The following is a 22050-nucleotide window of genomic DNA, read 5'->3' on the forward strand; positions in this document are numbered from 1 at the left end:
TAACCCTACAGATTCGACTTCAATGTTAGTATTACACACCTATTTTGAAACAAAATATTAAAAAGTTGAAGTGCAAGTAAAACATTTTTCTTCATCTTACCTCTGGCCGGACAGGATCTTCAATTCCCACTACACAAATACAGGTCAGACTGTTTAAAATGGCATTCTCATTTTCCCACTCAGGTTCTAATTCTCCAGCAGGAAAATCCCTGTAGGCTATACATATGGTCCTCAGCCCTTCTGAAGCCATAGGTTCAATTACTTTTTTCACCATATCATCTCGATCCCTGGGCCTGAACACCTTGGATTCACCGTCTGAATTAAGAATCTTCACACACCTAAAATGTAAAGATGCTTGGTAAGTTATAAGACCACATGAAGTAAAATGTATCATTTAAAAATTACAGGCAGTAATATTTTAAAGGGTACACATTTTCCATAGGCAATAGGAACCAGACAGATATTACAACAACAATTTCTTTCTATTCAACTATCTGCCACTTTCTCCTACCTCATAATCAGCCACCTTATCATGCAGTTGAGAAGCCTGTAGTCAGAGCATTGTTAGGCTACATCATTTACGTTTAATTATATAATCGTCTCCATTCTTGCCTTTCATCCACACTACTGAGGCATTTTAATCCTCATAAAAACAGACTTTTGAAATTGCTTTTTAGAGCCGTATACTTCTGAAAATGCCAGCTCAGTGTGTTGTAATGTATATATTTCTGAAAAAGCTGGCTCAGTATTGAAATGTATAGAAGTAAAAATGTAGACTCTAATGGCGTTCTGATTTGTTTGTGCTTACTGCATATCCTTTCCCTGACCGGATCCTGCTCATTACATTGTTTCCATTCTCCGATTGGTCACCATTCACAGAAAACCATATTCCAACATAGACATAGGTGATCATCTTCCCATGGCACTTGTTGTACTGCTTATCTGCATGCATGTAAATTGTGTTTTGTACAGTCTGAATGCTACAATGAAGAGCAGTTGACAATTTATCAGTCCATATAATTTTGCGATAAATCCTGTGGTAGGCAGCATTATCACTGCTTTAAGGATTTTCCTGCTGATGCATACATGCCCAGTAGAGGCAAACATCTGTGTAATACACATTTTGAGTCATTTTAGTGTGGACGGAGATACTTTCGTAAAGAATGTAAAAACAAAAGTGTGGACAGAGATTGTTTTCATTTAGAAACGCCGTTTTTAAATAAAAAATGTAATAGTGTGGACGTAGCCTTTAGTCAGTTTATTTTTGTCACGTGTAAAATGGAGTTCCAAGTAAAATAGATTGCAGTAATGAAACTCTGTATACAGAAAAATAAAATAGATGCTGGGCTTTGTTGTGGAGAAGGAGAATATCATGGATAACAAAGATCAAGACAACAAAACAAATCTTATATATAAAAACCAGCAAAAGGAAGACTTAGCTATGGAGTGTTTTCCATTTCACTTTCTGTACGGGCACATACAGAGATACCTATTCCTTCCTTTTTCATGGGATCAATGAATAATTAACATTTAGGCATTCTTACTACAATTTCCATTTTTTTTATTTTCAGTTGCTAATAATCTGTTTTGATTTTTCTCTTGTACACTAAGCATGGTAAACACAAAAATTCTGTGTAGTTCAGAAGTAATTAAAAAGTAAATACACAACAACATGTCAGACTGAGTAAAATTAATGCCTTACTTTTTTAGAATGATCTCAGAGGCACCTTTGCTAAACATTCGATAACTACCATCAGTATTCTTTAGGACAGTACTCATGGACTTCCGGACGGAGTTGAATGTGTATACTTTGTAGAGATTTTCTTCTGGAATTTCATTCCTCACTGCTTGATAATCTTTTTTCAAATCTAATGTAAATGACAGCAAGGCACATTCCGTTTTGTTGCCAACGTGTCGTGGCAGACCACCTTCTTTCTCTGGGGGCTGTAAAGCAAGAGAATCATTCACTTAAACTTTCAGTTGTTATGTTATCATTGTACCATGTTTATGTAAAATTCCTAATATTCAACTCACTAGCCAGACTCAATGATGAGTAACATTAATAAGCAAAATGACTATTAAAATTAGAATTTCACTGAAAAAGGTTACATATTACCATAGGGTCACTGAAAAGTAAGATGCCCAGTAGTGTTATGCATAGCATTCTTCATCATTAGATGCACCAAACAGCTATGCACTGTAAAAAAGCTTGCTTCAATGATTGTTTAGTAGCGTTCATTAAAGAATTTCTCATGCAATGAGAAGGACCAAAGGTGATCTTAGGGCATAGTACAATCTAAATTGTTGCTTACTTTTACCAAAATATGTTTTCTGTTGCAATTAAGTAATCAAATTCTTTCCCATGATCTTGGATTCACATAGAAATTTTAAAATACTTCTCAGAATTCAAGAAATATAATAATAAAAATGCAATGCTTTTCCAATAAGACTTGACAGGTCTTTTTCAGAGAGGATAAAAGTAAACACCACCCACCTGAAAATGCAATGAAATTAAATTCACTTCTGTATCCTATAAATTCCCCTCTAACCAGTGATCTCTGGGATTTGACCACCAGCTTGGAAAGAAGCCAGTTTAATCAATAATCTATTAAACTCTTATTATAAAACACATACACAAGATATACATTAATAAACACATACTCACAAGCCCTATAGGTCCCGATTCAGTCTATCATTTTACCCTGGTGGTAATTTAAAATGCTAATTTAATCTTGTTATACATAAATTAGCCAAGGCCAAAAAGGCAAGCTCTTACTGCCTTAAAGCAGTAGTGTATGAGAATTTGATATCGTATTTAAAAGGAGAAATAAAAACAAAGCAAATAGTGTTTTCCCTCATTTTCAACATTTTGATAGAGCTAAACATGCATTCGGACTAATAATAAAAGTACAAATTGTTTTTCTCCACCTGCCTAGTATCCAAATACAATAAAGATTTTATATTTACTAGATGGAAAACACAAGTCTGTTGGTGTAGCAGCTTAAAGAAACTGCCATGAAAAAACATCTGGAAACAACTACAACCTGAATTTTTTGCTATCCACCTACTAACCTCATTGTGTGGAAAGCTGAAATTCTAGTATTAGATAACACTGGCATAATATATTTTGACCACTTCTGACCAAGGAAAATGTGACCAAAGCTTTGTCCTTAACAAGATTTATAAAAAAAATAATAAAATAAAATATTGATCCCCAAATCATACCCTTTTCTACTAGTGATCTGCATAGTATTTGCTTGGTGTCTCAAAGTATCCTAGTCTTCTTCCCACTTCCCAAAAATTGCATTTTATTGTGGTGACTCTAACCTTACCCTTCATAAAAGTATAGGTATATTTAAGCAAAGATATAACTTTTGGGAGGGTTGGTGTCATTTTACCCAAAATGATTACAACAAAATGGTCTGCTTGGCTAATCGAAACATATTGTAGGCCACAGCATTGTCATCTTTAATTCTGTGACACTTGCCTTTCTTCTGGAACTACTACCCAAAATCCTAGTATTGGAACAAGTCAAAAACCGATCCAAATCAACTGATACCCAAAATATACTATAATTATAACTAAAATTAAAATCATTCTCATCTGGTGTCAATATTTTAGTAACCTGACTTCAAACAAAGACTTCTAAAAATGTATTTACAGTTTAAAATACTGTGGTTGAGTTAGCAATGAAATTTTACCAAAACCCTAAAATCAGGAAATATTGGTTAAAATGATGACCTTCTAAAACATGGTTGATATTTCAGGTGTTCATACAAGATATCAGAAAAGAATCCAGCAAAATTATAATAGTAATTTATAGACTCCCAGAACAATATTCATTGTTTGTGGCACCTAGGTAACAGTAATCACACAGCTTTAGGTGACTGCAATATTTACACAAACATGGAACTAGGCCAGGGGTGGGCAATGTCGGTCCTGGAGAGCCACAGTGGCTGCATGTTTTCATTCCAACCCAATTGCTTAATTAGAAACCAATCCTCGCCAATCTCAGACCTTATTTAATTTTTTGGCTTGTTAGTCTGCAATGTTAAGTTCTTATATTGTAGATTTTTTTCCTTTCCAAGGATATCCTCCAAATGGTTTGAAGCCTAAAACGTATAATCTTCAGTCTGTTACATTTTTCTTTTAAGTGTTTCATTAAATCAAACAGTACATGATGAACACATACAGGTGAACTGCTGGCTGCTTTGTCATTTACATCTTATTGCTAGTAAGGAGCCATTAAAACAGTGAATGCAGCTGTTTAAGATTGAAATAAGCAGTCAAGGGTGGGGAACCTTAACAAGAGAGACCACTAAAATGAAGCATCAAAATGTCACTTGAGCAGTAAGTGCTTCATCAGCAGCAATTGACTTCTCATTAAGAAACTGGGTTGGAACAAAAACCCGCAGCCACTGCGGCTCTCCAGGACTGACATTGCCCACCCCTGAACTAGGCCCTTTTACCAATGTATTGCACATCTGCTCCACTCTGCAGCATGCTTCAAGATGGTTAAAGGTCGAAATCATTACCACAATCATACATTGGATATACAGTAGAACAATGGATTTAATATATTTAGCATTTCCCCCCACCAAGTTTTTTTTGGAGGCTGATACTGAAAACAAGATTATTTTGAACAAGCACTTCTGCACAAGTCTTTAACGCTAAGTTTATATTAAGTGTTTCTGTTCTGACATCTGCATCATTTTCTTGTAACATTCGCTGACATTTTGTAAATCACTTCAAGCTACACTGTTTGTATAAAAATGTGCAATATAAATAAAAATGTTATCATATCTGATTTGTTGACGTCAAATTAGTGACCCATTTCTGATACAGAGTTTCACTTAGATATTTATACACATATAAATAAATATATATATATATATATATATATATATATATATATATATATATATATATATATATATATATATAAATATATATATATATATATAAATATATAAATATATATATAAATATATAAATATATATATAAATATATAAATATATATATATATATATATATATATATATATAAATATAAATATATAAATATATATATAAATATAAATATATATATATATATAAATATAAATATATATATAAATATAAATATAAATATATATAAATATAAATATATATATATATAAATATAAATATATATATATATATAGTCAAACATAACCAAATACATTTAATTACATATCTATAAACAGCTGGATAGAAAGAATGGAATGCAAATTTTGCTCAGATTACAAATCTTCTATTTAAGTTCATTGTCTTTGCCAGTCACTCAACAAGGGAAGGACACTTGTAAGATGGAACCGCCATTCATCAGAGCTACCTCACCTTGCGGAGACTGCCAGGAAAACCAGTGGGCACATTGTCTCCCCCAACAGGGCTTAGATTAAACCAGACAAAGTACATAAAATCGACAATTTTACATTTCAATTTACAATAAAGGAAACTGAATACATATAAGAGTTTAGGCCAGAAGCTCAGTTTCTTTATGAAGAGATTTAAATCACTGCTGCTCGTCTTGATTTGTTTACATTTGTGATCCTTTAATGTTAGCAGTTTTGCATTTGAACGGCTTATGTTGGCGTTTTGATATTGTTAAAAAAAAAATCTACACTTTGCAAACTCTTTCGCAAACTCAAATTCTTAAATTATTCAACAATAATCAAATAATTTTGCTAACACAGGATTAGTTTGTAAACGGTTTGGCAGATTAGTGTGTGCATGCAAAGAAAAAGAAAGAAAGCTTAAAGACAAAACAGGAACAGTTGAAAAGTGTATACTATAATTTTTATGATAATTAAACTTACTTTGAAAATGTCCAATTTCCTTATTAAAAAGTTTTGATGGGCAATAGTGAGTGATGCATGTTCACTACGTTGTGGAAAACACCAACAGTTTATGGCCTATGGGAGCTACTTCATCAACCCAAATGCTACATGATTATTCTAACAGCAAGTTTTATTGCGTTTGGAGATCAAACAGCAACAGTAAAATATATAGAATTTTATAAGCACGTTCAAAATAAATAGAGAAAAGGAGAAAATATTTACAATGCAAAAATACTTACTGAACTCTATGCAGTTAGCTCCCAAAATGGAATAATTTACATATGAAGATAAGCTACGATTTTATCACTCACTGGCATCTAATGCAGTTTAGGATATCCAACCATCTCACTTGTGGCCCTAACCTGGAATAAGCAAATTAGAAGATGGATGGTATTTTATGAACATGGCATATATGGTATTGGGAATGTTGAGTAACTCGGTGCAGAAAGGGTTTTTTCTATTGTTAGTTGCCATTATTGTCACTTATGAATTTGCATTTGAATTAGGTTGCATAGTAGGCTAGTGCCAAATGACAGTTCAGTATAACTGAAACAAAGTGGACAGCAAAGATGTTTAAGACACTGTCATTAGAACTGGAGAGGAAATGGAATATATAAGAGAGAGTCAAAAGTCTAACACAGCCTGGATGGGAGGTTGGGGGAAATTTAGGTATTGATGACTCAAATTAAAAGCTGAAATAGTATATATACTATAAAAAGATTAAAAATGACAAACTGAGATTACTAAACTATACTGTATTACAACATACCTTTCAAGATCAGAGTGACTACTTGCTGTTTAGTATGTGTGAATAGTTTACCTTTAAGTATGAAGTATCTAAAATAAAATACCGGGCAGTGTGTACAGGTTTGAAGATTAACAAAACAGCTTCCATGTACATCCTAATATAGAAGTAGGCAGCTAATAAAGATGAACAAAAGAATATAAAATGTTAACCTTTTGCAATCAGTATGGGCACTACAAAACTTTCCATTTACTGTATCATACCATTATATTATGCCTTCATTTTATTCCACACTGAAAAAAATTCTTGGGAGAACTCTTTTTATAGTGGGAAAAGGAAAAATAAAACCTGCTGGTAATTTTAAAAGTAACGTTAGGTATATTTGACATTCACACTGCAATAAATAAGTAATAAAGCAAGTCAGGGTAACGTCTTTTAAAATTAGTTAAAAGTCAATTTTGCTCATTTCTGGTGTCTATGTAATGTACACATATTGTCATTTTGGTAAATTAAACAAAATTATTAATTAAATACCTAGGCTTTTTACTACAATTAACCTGTCACTGCTGATGTATGGCTGCATTTTAAATTGGTTAACAAAAGCAGCAGTGAAACAAATGCATACCGATTACAATGGTTTTACTAATGGTTAAGAAAAGATGTACCAATCTAAACAAAAAAACCCTTAACATATCAGACAGTTCAATATACACACAAATTTGTCTTTTTCCCCTTTCCAAGATTACATCCCCTTAAAAAATACAGATACCCTTCCTGTCCATCAAAACCCATTTAGAATAGGAATACACACCTGTTTCTAGCACAGTAAAATATGGTCGAGTATCTGCATGCACACCATATGTTTCACACTGACATATGTGGCAATAACCTGCATGCAGGCCCACTCACAAACCTTGCACCTAATATTGAACATACCATAACAAATAATTATTGAATCTAACCTGTAACATGCTTTACAGTGGATTCTTACCCTCTACTACCTCTGGCCCGTACAAAATGAGTGTTTCAGTCTGCAATCCCCAATTTGTAAATCAATTACAGTTATTTTTGAAGATGCAAGATGTGGATTCAGAACATAATCAGCAGCCTGTTTTACACACTTTGCTATGTTGCAGAATTGAGCTTTTTTTTTTCCCTCACATGAAGCAAAAAATTTACACCATCAACGATCACTACAACAATCCACCATTCAGAGTGGCCAGAGAGAATCCTATCATCAGTAAAAGACACAGGAAAGCCAGCATGGAGTTCACAAAAAGGCACCTAAAGGACTCTCAAACTGTGAGAAACAAGATTCTGTGGTCTGAATAAGCAGAGAGCAGCATCATGTCTAGTAGAAACTGATCACTGCTCAAGACCTGTGCAATATAATTTCAAAAGTGAAGCATGGTAGTGGCAGCATCAATCATCAGGGTTGTTTTTTGGAGTTGAGACTAGACAATGTTGAGGGAAAACTGAACAGAACAAAGTATATCCTTAGAAAAACCTGGTACAGAGTGATCTGGATCTCAGCCTGAACTGCAGGTTCACCTTCCAGCAGGTCAATGACCTTAAGAAAAGACAACACAAGAGTGGCTTAGGACAACTCTGGTAGTGCCTGTTGAGGTGCCCTGTAGGAGCTCGAAATTAACCGAATTGATTTCTGGAGAGATATGAAAATAACCATCCAAAGACAGTCTCCATCTAACCGGATAGAGCTTGTGGGGAACTGCAGGGAAAAATAGCATAAAATCCCCAGATAAAAGGCATGTGAAACTTGTTGCATCACACTCTAAACTGTAATTGCTACTAAAGGACCTTCATCCAAAGTACCAAGTAAAGGATCAGAATATTTGTGTCAGTGATTTTTAGTTTATTTAAAAAAATTTGCAAAAAATTTCAAAAATCCTGTTTTTACTTGGTCATTCTGGTATACTGAGTGTTGCTTGATGTTGGGGAAAAAACTTAAATAAATAATTTTAGTACAAAATAGCAAAATATGAAAACTGAAGGTGTCTGTATACTTTCTGAATTCATTGCACGTATTTGTTTGTTTAATACACAAAATAATATGGTTAAAACATTTCACCACAGAATGGGGGGGGATTCTTCAGAAATGTTTGTGTGAGGGCACTTCTCAAAAGTAAAAAATTGGCAAGTATTTGCAATTTACAATGAAACACAAAACAAAATATGAAGGATGACAAGATAGGCTCTGATGGAAGGATGACAGGTTTTCATAAGAAGATTAATACAATTATACAAAAATATTTTTTGTCTGAAGTTTAGATACTGCAAGAAAGTCACTTCTTACTAGGTACATAAACCAAACAGTTCACACTTGTCTTCAAACAGTTTTCAAATACTTCATTTATTATTTTAGAATTATATTCACAATGTCAGATAATATTTTAAAAGTTATTATACTTACCAGAATTTTGGTTGTGTAAGCACAGTTGACTGCAATCCCATTAACTAGAAGGTCCAGTGTCTTATCAGGCATTAAATCAGGTTCAGGGACTTTTCTATAATGTTTATCTGCAACATATACCTGGACTACTGTCATCCTATTCATTGTAAGAGTTCCAGTTTTATCTGAGCAGATGGCAGTTGCATTACCCATTGTTTCACATGCATCTAGATGTCTAACCAAGTTGTTATCTTTCATCATTTTCTAGAAAGAAAGAGAAAAGCAACATTTTTTTTTTTTTTTAAACAGTTCTCTAGCTTTTAGGCTAACAGGATAAATAAATGTTTACATTTATAAAACAATATTTAATCACAGTAAAGGAACACTACTTGCACCTGAGTATATTTAACTAAAAATGTGTATTGGAATAAACCTATTTCAGATAAAATGAGTAAAATAATGTATCCAGTTACAAGAAAGGCAGGTAACCCTGATCTTACAACTCAGCTGAGGTAGCAGTATTTTGCCCCCAAAAATGTGATACTTAAATTTAAACAACAAGTAAGGCTTACCAGCCTGCAGTACAAGTTCAACATTTATTATCTTTTTGAAATACAGCAAGGCAATCTCAGCTTAAGATAGACAAATGGAACTTTATTTGTTTCATGAGGAAATATAGCAAACTGAAACCCAGGAATACCCATACTTTCAATTCATTTTAATTTCATTTGTTTTTCAAAGCAACTTTCAGGATATGTTACAACTAGTTATATTTATTTTCACAGTTAAAGCACAGGTATATTAAGTGAATTTCTTGGGGTCAACAGTGAGACAATGACAGGAACAGAAATAGCATCCATGGGGATTTAAAAGGCTTTTTTTTTTTACCCTAAACAGGTAGAATAATTTTATGGAGCCATAAGCACCATGCCTCATGACCATCAAATTTGTTTTTGTTATTAATCACCTTAACATATTATTGGAAAAACTAAACAACCAACTGATAAGTACTAAATACATAAGCAGAAACTGCTTAACTAAAAAAACAAAAAAGCATAAATTAAAAAAACACCAAATGTTTACTTGGTGTAATTAACATTCTGATTAACACAAAGAATTTAACTGAGAAAAAAGGAGTCAAAAATTCAAAACAGAATAAAAAACTATTTAAAACATACCCACACAATGGGTCACAATGTCAAACTGAGAAACAGATCATTCAATGAAACTGGCATGCACATTTAACCACTAGAATAGTATTTTAATTGGGAACTCAACAGGATTGAAAAAACAGAGCTTTTCACAACCAGTCTTGCCTACCACTAGACCAAAGGTGCAATGCAGATTAAATTTAATAGCTAAAGCTTAGCAACAAGGGTAAAGGCAAATTGACATAGTTGTCTATATTTAGACCCGGAGGGGAGAGAATTTACTAATACCCAACACAATATAATAATTAAAATCTCTCTATTATATGTTAATTAAAAAAAAAAAAAACACTTGGTACGAGACGTGATCTTTTGAAGAGAGACAGATTAGAAGAGAGACACTTTCATGTTCCATGACACGGTCAAGTCACGTCAGAATGACATCCTTTAATAGCAAGTCCCGTGAGACGGTGACCTTGGCAAGTCACGCCCTACTTACAAAAATTTTCAAACAAGATCACGATCATCTAACCACTCAGTTGTTGGCTAGAACTTCAAAAACGACTAAGTGAAGAAGATCTGCAAAGTCTATTGCAACATTACATTATTCATGCATATCTAAAAGTCGAAGCTAATCGTCTCTTCTTTATTAAACCAAATCAAGCAAAACTTAGAACAGAACATATGCAAGGCCTCATTGATCACGTTCAAAATTCAAATATCAATAGTTCAGACAAATTCAAAATAGGTAAAGCAGTAATATTACCATCATCATATCAAGGTAGTCCAAGAGCATTGCAACAGTTATTTCAAGATGCAATGGCAATATCCTGAACTATCGGTCAGCCAGATTTATTTATTACAATGACGTGCAATCCACAATGGCCAAAAATCTGCAGAGTTTTGAGAACAATGCCACTGGCTACATCAGCTCTAAATATTCCCACTTTCATAAGTAGATTGTTTGATCAGAAAGTCTTATTTTTATTGAATAAACTTGAAACAGTGTTCAGTCAAAGAGCATACATTTACATGATCGAATTTCGAAAACTGGGTTTACCATTGGTTACTTTGCAAAATAAATTATTAACTGCTGATGATATAGATCGCGTTGTCTGTGCTGAAATTCCAAACAGAGAAACCTATCCTGAATTATGGTACCAAGTCATTAAACACATGTCTCACTAACCACATTTAAAAGATTCAGCATGTTGTGACTCAAAAGAAAAAAAAAATGTGTTTAAAGAAATTTCTAAAAGCATTCGTTAAAACAACTGATATGACCAAGGCTGGCTTTCCTGATTATTGTGGAAAGAAAGATGGTAAAATTGTGATGCTCGATAATTTAATGATTGTACCATATAACCCATATTTGCTCAAATGATTCGATTGTCATATTAATGTCGAGTATTGTGCATCGGTTATGAATATTAAGTACATCTACAAGTACATTAATAAAGGACACAATAGAGTACGCACAACTTTATCGAAAGAACAGTCTCAGGACAAAGTTCAAGCATATTTAGATGCTGGAAATGGAAAGTCTGTGGCATTTAATGGAATTGCCAATGCACGGTCGAAGTCGGTCATTCTGTTAAATTATTACCGATTCATTTACCAGGTCAGAATATGATTCAACTTAAAGAGGGCAAAGAAGCAGAAAGCTTTAGAGGAAGCAAAAAACAGAAATACAAAATTATTGGCTTGTTTGAACTTAATAAAACAGACGTAAATGCAAAAGCATATACGTATATGCAAATTCCTCAACATTACACATTACAGAAACAAAAAAAGATATTGAACGGTTTCATTTAAAATTGATTGTAAAGCATAATTGTAAAGCATTCAAAGGACCATTATCTGAAAAGTCGAATGAACAAACGGCTCTTTTGATCATCAAAGAAACGTTAGAAGCAGAAGATTGAACGATGCAGCATGGGCTTCCAAAGAAATTAATGAATCAGAGGTAGAGAAAGAGATAACATCAGACGAAAATTTAATAGTGGAAGACTATAAAAAAATTATATCAGAAAAGTTAATTCCAAATATTGTTTTTACTGAAGTTTTAAAGTAAAAGTGAACATGAACAATGCATATGTAACAATTACCATGAAAAAAAATGATCCATTTAAATTGTATTTCAACAAACCCGGGGGTTGGTGAGCGATGCGAGCAGGGGGCGGAGCCCCCTATTAACAATAAAAAAATAATTTTTTTTAGTCACTTGACAATTTACTAATACCCAACACAATTAAAATATAATAAAAAAGGCAAATTCTTTAGTCACTTATGACAAGTTCAATTAACAAGTATTCAGTCAAATGTAACTAAAAGTGATGGTTTAAAAATTGAGTGATAAAAATAAATCTGGCAAAAAATTAAGCAAACATTTTAACCAAACAAAATGTTCTCATATCAATCTAAATTAGAAAGCTACATGATTTTTACATTTTTTACTTACTTTTACAGAGTATGCCAGTGAAATTGTGACAGCAAGAGGCAGACCTTCAGGTACAGCTACTACCAACACAGTAACACCAATAATGAAAAACTTCACAAAATACTGTATGTATACTGGAGTGCATTCTTTAAGCCAGGGCAGCTGCTGAACCCAGAAGGTATCGATGACAAAGTATAGTACAAGGATAATGACAGTAATTGCAGACATCACCAAACCTGAACAAGACAAAAAAATATTTCATATATTTTATCTGAGGGCAGAAAAATTAGCTTTAAAGAAAAAGTCATCAATTTTTAAACAAGCTGATTTCATCTGATATATAGTGTGTTATGAAATCTTTAGTTACTCATCCACATTGACAATTTAGAAGAAATCACAGTAGAAATCTAGTTCACAGTCCTACACAACACTCTGTACACGTATTACACCAAAAGCCTTGCTGCAGCACATCTTAATAACTAACCAACCTAGGATATACTAAAAAGTCATAGATAAATAAAATGTACCTAATACAATAACTCAAGATGGCAAGTTATTTCCATTAAGGCAGTCAAATTATACCAACCTTATGGTTCAAATACATTAAACTGAGTAAATATTTAAACACAGTCAAATATAGGTTAAAGAACCATGTGCTACAACATATACAGTATTTTTGTATTTAACATGCCTTTGTATACTTCGTTATTATTACTACTAGCAATGCATACCATGCAGGACTTGTTACTTATGCACCAACATTCCCCAACAAAAAAGGATTTTCTGTGCGTGGAAAGTGAAATAATCAAAGAGAAAAGTGGGATTGGGACCTTTCATATGGCAATAAGTATACTGTAAGTATATGAAACCCATACAAAATTGTTCAATTACATAATCAAGTTAAACACGTTATTTTAGTCCTCCACAACCTGCAGTCCTCTACTCTGCTGTGTGCCTTTTCTGTTGGTGAAAAAGATGTGAAGTCCATGCTCATTTACTTTTCATATAGGTAGGGGCACCACGAGTATTTTTCATGCTTCACAAAATGAATTACTTAAAGTACTACAGTAGATGTTGCACTGTAATGATCTTTAAGTATTCCATTTTTATTAACAAAACTTCTGCTAATTAGTACAAAAAAAAAAAAAATTAATTAGCAAAAAAGCATTCCGCAGGTCAGAAATACCCCGTTTTAGAAAAGCTGTATTCAAGATTGATTTTCACAAGCATTCCTGAAAAATAATTTTGATTTATAAAACACATGAATTTTGTAGAAAACCATTTAACTTGGCTCTAACCGTTCAGCATTTGTCACGCACTGTAATAATGAATACATATCTAAACATCAGCAATTAAAACAAATTAAAATTTTAAATGACAAAACAGAACAGGCCTAAGCTGCCTCGAAATCTTGCATATTGTAATCTGTTCAGTTAGCCAATAAAAGGTGTCATTTTGCTTGACTTTGTTACTTCAAAAGAAATACTTTTGTCATAATAAACAATGATAATAGGTTTCAGATCATTCATTACAGCTACTGCGTGCATTACTTTGGTATCCCAAAAAAAAAACCAACTGATCTAAGCATCCCAATCACTGATATTACTGGATCAACAGATTATGATACTGTTATTTTTTTTCCTTTATCTCTAAAACACTTAGTACCTGCATAACAAGATGTGGAGAAGCCTTACAGCTGTGCTTAAAGGTTTGTCAACCCTTTAGAATGTTCTATATTTCTGCATAAATATGACCTAAAGCATCATCAGATTTTCACTCAAGTCCTAAAAGTAGATAAAGAGAAACCAGTGAAACAAATGAGACAAAAATATTACACTTGGTCATTTATTTATTAAGGAAAATGATCGAATATTACATATTTGTGAGTGGCAAAAGTATGTGAACCTCTAGGATTAGCAGTTAGTTTGAAGGTGAAATTCGAGTCAGCTCTTTTCAATCAATGGGATGACAATCAGGTGTGAGTGGGCACCCTATGTTATTTAAAGAACAGGGATCTATCAAAGTCTGCTCTTCACAACACGTTTGTGGAAGTGTATCATGGCACGAACAAAGGAGATTTCTGAGGACCTCAGAAAAAGAGTTGTTGATGCTCATCAGGCTGGAAAAGGTTACAAAACCGTCTCTAAAGAGTTTGGACTCCACCAATCCACAGTCAGACAGATTGTGTACAAATGGAGGAAATTCAAGACCATTGTTACCCTCCCCAGGAGTGGTCGACCAACAAAGATCACAACAAGGGCAAGGCGTGTAATAGTCGGCGAGGTCACAAAGGACCCCAGGGTAACTTCTAAGCAACTGAGGGCTTCTCTCACATTGGCTAACCATCAGGAGAACACTGAACAACAATGGTGCGCCTGGCAGGGTTGCAAGGAGAAAGCCACTGCTCTCCAAAAAAATTGCTGCTCGTCTGCAGTTTGCTAAAGATCACGTGGACAAACCAGAAGGCTATTGGAAGAATGTTTAGTGGACAGATGAAACCAAAATAGAACCTTTTGGTTTAAATGAAAAGCATTATGTTTGGAGAAAGGAAAACACTGCATTCCAGCATAAGAACCTTATCCCATCTGTGAAATGTGGTGGTGGTAGTATTATGGTTTGGGCCCGTTTTGCTGCATCTGGGCCAGGATGACTTGCCTTCATTGATGGAACAATGAACACTGAATTATATCAGAAAATTCTAAAGGAAAATGTCAGGACATCTGGCCATGAACTGAATCTCAAGAGAAGGTGAGTCATGCAGCAAGACAATGACCCTAAGCACACAAGTTGTTCTACCAAAGAATGGTTAAAGAAGAATAAAGTTAATGTTTTGGAATGGCCAAGTCAAAGTCTTGACCTTAATCCAATCGAAATGTTGTGGAAGGACCTGAAGCGAGCAGTTAATGTGAGCAAACCCACCAACATCCCAGAGTTGAAGCTGTTCTGTACAGAGGAATGGGCTAAAATTCCTCCAAGCTGGTGTGCAGGAATGGTGAAAAGTTACCGGAAACGTTTAGTTGCAATTACTGCTGCCAAGGGGGGTCACACCAGATACTGAAGGCAAAGGTTCACATACTTTTGCCACTCACAAATATGTAATATTCAATCATTTTCCTTAATAAATAAATGACCAAGTATAATATTTTTTGTCTCATTTGTTTAACTGGTTTCTCTTTATCTACTCATAGGACTTGAGTGAAAATCTGATGATGTTTTAGGTCACATTTATGCAGAAATATGGAAAATTCTAAAGGGTTCAAACACTTTCAAGCACAATTGTATACTCTATATTAAAATTTTAAATTTGGTATTTTTATAATTAAACTATAGACTAAATGTGTTGCCTGTTCAATTTTTACTAACAGAACAACATTCTGTAGGCTTACTGTTCAGTGACCAAAAAAATACTATCCATAATACAAATGGGATTAAAGAAAATAAAATGCTTCTCATAATTACAAGCTATCGCATTGATTTAATTTCAATGTTTATCTATAATGTATTCATCTTAAACAATGCTTAATTTAAAGAAAATATGTATAACAAAACATATATATACTCACGTATTGATTCAATTCATTGATACTCAGTTACACAGATGAAATATAAAAACCTCTATATATAGTTATAACTTAATATTAATTGTACTGCAGCGTTTTTGTAATAAATATATCTATAGATAGACAGAGAAAGATAGAGATAACTTGATTAAAAATTTAGAAGTAAAACAGACAAATTTTGCTTTTAAGGTAACAAGCCTATTGTTTAGAAAGCAGCAAGTACACAAGCGCGCTTTACTGTCCAAATTTAGACAAGCAATAATTGTTTTACTTACAAGAACAAAATAAAAAGGTCTGATTTTATTAAAGCCTTTCTTGCAGTTTGTCTAACAACTCCTCCTCGAATTCCTTTTCCACAGTTTATTCCTCTACTTTCTTTAATGTAAAGGCTAATACTCAAATTTTTCCTATCTAAAAAAGTTTTCCTTACTACTCTCTTTACAGGAAGTTTTACAGCAAAAAAGACATAGCTGAACTACTTTAGTTTTATTTATTTATTTATTTATTTTTTTAAGGCCGATACAGATTTCATGTTACTGAATTAGCCAATTCCAATACTGACTCCCCACACCTTATTCCTTTTAAAGACTATTTACACCAGGTTCACGCATAAACAGATACACAGAAGCCTTGTCCTAAATTAAACTGCTAATTTTGGTATTTTTATAATTATAGACCACAGGTGTTATTTGTTTATTTAGGAGTATTATTCAGTGACCATAAAATTACATCAATTACTTGATGTTGGCAATTAAACACTTCTTAAATGTAAAGTAAATATACATGCACTTACAGATTTTAATAATTTTTTAATCATTAACTGCAATATAGGTTTTAATAATATTTAATCATTAATTGCACTTTAGCTTTTTTGGCTGTAAAAATATACATTTACTAAATTTATATAGGGGCTTTTTGTTTTCTTCAGGTGTACCATCTAGACATTCATAAATTCACACTGTATTTATAAATATGGATTACCATTTTAATTATGTAGTACTTGTTTCTTACGAAAAATGTATATTGGATGAAACAAAAACAAATGGCTACAGTACAGATCTTTAAAAAGCCAGAAATGTATGAAATGTGTTCTTGATGAACAACATCCATAATATGTTTAAAAGAAAGATACATTTTGCTGTTCACAAGTGTACGGTTTATTAAGCAGCATTTTCATATTCTTCTTTACCTTTTGTTTTCCATCCAATTAAAAATGTAGCCAACTGTACTTAACACAAGATTGTAGTTCAACAAAATAAAAGACCAAATTCATTAAAGTAGCTTTTCTTGCAGTTTCTGTAATTGCAATCAGTGGCTGATCATTCCCTAACCAACTAAACTACTATAATGCTTGGTAAAGTAGATGTTGGGGGGGAAAAAATTGTGATCGTCCAATTTACCAAATGAGTCTACCTAAGAGGTTTGATTTAGAAACATTTATGTTAGGTAGACTGTCAAGTAGGGGCTGGGCACACTTTTGGCCTTGGAACTCCTACTGATTTGTTTTTTCCCCCTCTGGCTATTTGGCCTTGCTTTGTTGTGTTGTTACTTATTCTTTAATATTATTGCATAATCTTAACTCTATTCTTGTAACTTTTTTAGTTATCACATAAAGTACTTTGAGCTACATTAGTTCTATGAAAATGTGCTATATAATTAAATGTTGTTGTTCAGTCTTTTGTAGTGAAAAATTGGAAGATCAATCAAAAAATCACTGGCAATATGGAAAACATTTTCCTAATTTGCAGCATTTAATAAAAGAATAGCACATCACCTGCTTTGCCTATTTGAACAGCCAACTTTGTCAGTTTTCCTTGAAGAACAGATTTTTCTTTCTTTGGCAAATTTGCTTTCTTTTTCTCCTTGGCATCATCCCCATCTATACCTTCTTCACTTTTTAGAGGTTGCATTTCCATGGCGGCCCCATCTTGAGCTTTAGCTATAATTCAGAAGGGCATAAGTTACTTTCAAGGATTACCAATCACTTCCAGCTTAAAAAGATAGCTAAACCACAGCTAAATAAATTTACTGCTTAATAGGAATGTAGGCTTTAATTTGACATTTAAAATTGAATGTCTCAAAAAAAAAAAACTTATTCAGATATTGCATATTGAAATATATGTGATATATTCTAAAAGCTTCATACATGTCCCAGTATGAACAATGTGATGCTACCAATCAGACTATTAATGTAAAATTATAAAGTATTAACTTGAATATCATTAGATCATGGTACTTAAGTTAAAGAACTTGAACAGATGAGTAAATACTCACTGTTAATTATTAATTGGTGAGGTACAACTGTACCAGAGTGGAACTATGCAAACCAGATTCATATGAAACTGAAAGAGGTGCTCTGACTTTGAACAGTTGATCTTCCATTTTAGTTATTCAAACTAAAACACAAATGGTCCATTCCTGGAAATGATGTGCAAATGTAAAAGGATAAAATGAATATTGCATAATGCATCTAGTTCAGGGGTAGCCAATGTTGGTCCTGGAGAGCTGCAGTGGCTGCAGGTTTTTCTTCCATCCCAGTTTCTTTATGAGAAGTCAATTACTGCTTATGAAGCACTTATTGCTTAAGTAACAATTTGATGCTTCATTTTAGTGATCTTGTTTGTTAAGGTTCCCCACCCTTAATTGTTTATTTAAAGAGCTGCATTCACTGTTTAATGGCTCCTTATTAGCAATAACATTTAAATGACAAAGCAGACAGCGGTTCTCCATCTAACTTGTTTCCATTTACATCTCTTTGGGTTCATCTTGCACTGTTTGATTTAATAAAACACTTAATCGAAAAATGTGACAGACTGAAAATTAAACATTTTAGGCTTCAAATCATTTGGATGACATCCTTGGAAAGGAAAAAATCTATGACATAAGAACCTTACATTGCAGACTAGCAAGCCATAAAATTAAATAAGGTCTGAAATTGGAAAGTATTGGTTTCTAATTAAGCAACTGGCTTGGAATGAAAACCAGTAGCCACTGTGGCTCTCCAGAACCAACACTGCCCACCCCTGATCTAGATTAACATAATGGGAATTTTACATCATTATATTGAACACTCAGAATTACTTGAAGTTTGCATTTGAATGTGTCAGTACCAATAAGAAATAAAAATACCCTATTGTTACAAGCAATTAAATCAAGCAACTCAATATAGGGAAAATGATCAGGGAAACAAAAAATGGTATAAAGGTTCCTTAGGGATAAATCTTAAAACAGTTTCCACTTATGTGTGGAACATAAACATTAAAAAGGAGAAAATAATGATGGAAACAAAGTAGTAACATTAAAGAGGCATACATTAATTTGAATTTTTCATATTCAACTAAGTTTAAAATTGCAGTTTCTTTAACAAATGACTGCTAAATAATGATACATTTCCCAAATGAGTTAAAATGTTAGTACAGGTAGTCCGCAGGTTAGATATTCGACCTATGAATGGGGCCGCAACTGCGACGCATGCGCCTCAGTAACTGCTGCTCCGTGATCTTTGGCCTGGGGACGCTGCAAGCGGTGGCTGGACAGAAGCTGGAGGGAGGCGATTTCACTGCTCGCACAGTGAGCAGCAAGCTCCCGGTCCATAGTCACAGGGGCCACAGCTATTGCTCGTGCGCAGGACAGAGGCTTGATGGGGCAGTTAACTGCCTGCCAACTACACCACCGCAGCTACTAGTCCTGACTGGACGTAGGCTGGATGGAGCGGAGGGGGAGGTTTCACTGCCCGTCCACCACACACGGCTACCCAGTTCATTCTTGGTGGGCGGCTGGTAATGCTGCAAGCTGTGACCCAGTTGTGACTGAATGGAGGCCACGGAGGGTAAACAGGGCAGCGGGTATATAACATTGTAGGGTGGCTGCCTGTTGAATGAGGGTGGTGGTGGGCAATTCACTACCCGCCTTTGTTCGTTCTCGGTGGGCCGACGCTGCAGGCAGCATACTGTAGTGGAGGGAACTGTGTGGTGGGAGGGTAGTGAAGTGCCCGTCGCCACCCCTATTCATTCTCAATAGCAAGCCTGCTTGTACTGTTACGCACATAGCAGGAAGTTGTCTCTTGTCAGTACATCAGACGTGTTGATGACAGGTGCCTTCCTGCTGTGATAGTGTGTAGAGTGCTGTGCAGAAGAGCTCATCTTAGCCTTTTGTCTTCACCCTTCAAGAATGTCTCTGAAACACAAATCTGATGCAAGTGCTGGTGATACAGTAAAGGAGAGAAAAACCATCACCACTGAAAATAAAGTAGAAATAATAAAAAGGTCAGAGAGAGGTGAAACTCCACCATTCATTGATAGGGCACTTGGTTACAGTCTGTCAACAATATCCATCCATCCTCTTCTGTTTATCCGAGATCGGGTTGCAGGGGCAGAAGCTTGAGCAGAGATACCCAGACTTCCCTCTCCCCGACCGGTTCTTCTAGCTCTTCCGGGGGAATCCAGAGGTGTTCCCAGGACAGCCCAGAGACATAGTCCCCTCCAGCGTGTCCTGGGTCTTCCCCGGGGCCTCCTCCTTGTTAAACGTGCCCGGAACACCTCACCAGGGAGGCAACCAGGAGGCATCCTGATCAGATGCCTGAGCCACCTCATCTGACTCCTCTCGATGTGGAGGAGCAGCGGCTCTACTCTGAGCCCCTCCCGGATGACTGAGCTTCTCACCCTATCTTTAAGGGAAAGCCCAGACACCCTGCGGAGAAAACTCATTTCAGCCACTTGTAGTCGCAATCTCGTTCTTTCGGTCACTACCCATAGCTCATGACCATAGGTGAGGGTAGGAACATAGATCGACTGGTAAATTGAGAGCTTTGCCTTACGGCATAGCTCCTTTTTTACCACGACAGAGTGATGCAGAACCCGCATCACTGCGGATGCCGCACTGATCCGCCTGTCAATCTCACACTCCATTCTTCCCTCACTCGTGAACAAGACCCCGAGATACTTGACCTCCTCCACTCGGGGCAGGATCTCGCTCGTAACCCTGAGAGGGCACTCCACCCTTTTCTGGCTGAGGACGATGGTCTCAGATTTGAAGGTGCTGATTCCCATCCCAGCCGCTTCACATTCAGCTGGGAACTGATCCAAAAAACAGCTGAAGATCACAACCTGATGAAGCAAACAGGACATCATCATCTGAAAAAAGCAGTGACCCAATCCCGAGTCCACCAAACCGGACCCCCTCAACTCCCTGGCTGTGCCTAGAAATTCTGTCCATAAAAGTTATGAACAGAATTGGTGACAAAGGGCAGCCCTGGTGGAGTCCAACTCTTACTGGAAATGGGTTCAACTTATTGCCAGCAATGCGGACCAAGCTCTCACACCGGTTGTACAGGGACCGAAAAGCCGTTATCAGGGGGTCCGGTACCCCATACAATCTGAGTACCACCCACAGGATTCTCTGTGGGACACGGTTGAATGCCTTTTCCATGTCCACAAAACACATGTAGACTGGTTGGGCAAACTCCCATGCACCCTCTAGGACCCTGCTAAGGGTGTAGAGCTGGTCCACTGTTCCGTGACCAGGATGAAAACTACACTGTTCCTCCTGAATCCGAGCTTTGATTATCTGAAGGACCCTCCTCTCCAGGACCCCCGAATAGACTTTTCCAGGGAGGCTGAGGAGTGTGATCCCTCAATAGTTGGAACACACTCTCCAGTTCCCCTTCTTAAAGAGGGGGACCACCACCCCGGTCTGCCAATTCAGAGGCATGATGTCCATGCGATGTTGCAGAGGCGTGTCAACCAAGACAGTCCTACAACATCCAGAGCCTTGAGGAACTCCGGGCGAATCTCATCCACCCCGGGGCCCTGCCACCGAGGAGTTTTTTGACCACCTCGGTGACCTCACTCCCAGAGATGGGGGAGCCCACCTCCGAGTCCCCAGGCTCTG

The 22050-nt window shown here is 35.4% G+C and overlaps 1 protein-coding gene across 4 annotated transcripts in view; it reads right to left on the reverse strand.

The window, feature by feature from the left end:
- atp2b1a (ATPase plasma membrane Ca2+ transporting 1a) overlaps window positions 1-22050 on the reverse strand; it is a 225119-nt gene that overhangs the window by 41368 nt on the left and 161701 nt on the right. For all 4 annotated transcript variants that reach the window (XM_039761795.1, XM_039761793.1, XM_039761797.1 and 1 more), the window contains 5 exons: window positions 17936-18100; window positions 12623-12837; window positions 9035-9277; window positions 1703-1944; window positions 101-338 (listed from right to left, as the gene is read on the reverse strand). In XM_039761795.1, coding sequence (XP_039617729.1) covers window positions 101-338; window positions 1703-1944; window positions 9035-9277; window positions 12623-12837; window positions 17936-18100 — 1103 coding nt within the window. The remainder of the gene's footprint in view (window positions 1-100; window positions 339-1702; window positions 1945-9034; window positions 9278-12622; window positions 12838-17935; window positions 18101-22050) is intronic.

The sequence above is a fragment of the Polypterus senegalus genome, chromosome 8, assembly GCF_016835505.1.
Source record: "Polypterus senegalus isolate Bchr_013 chromosome 8, ASM1683550v1, whole genome shotgun sequence".
NCBI classification, from domain to species: Eukaryota; Metazoa; Chordata; class Cladistia; order Polypteriformes; family Polypteridae; genus Polypterus; species Polypterus senegalus.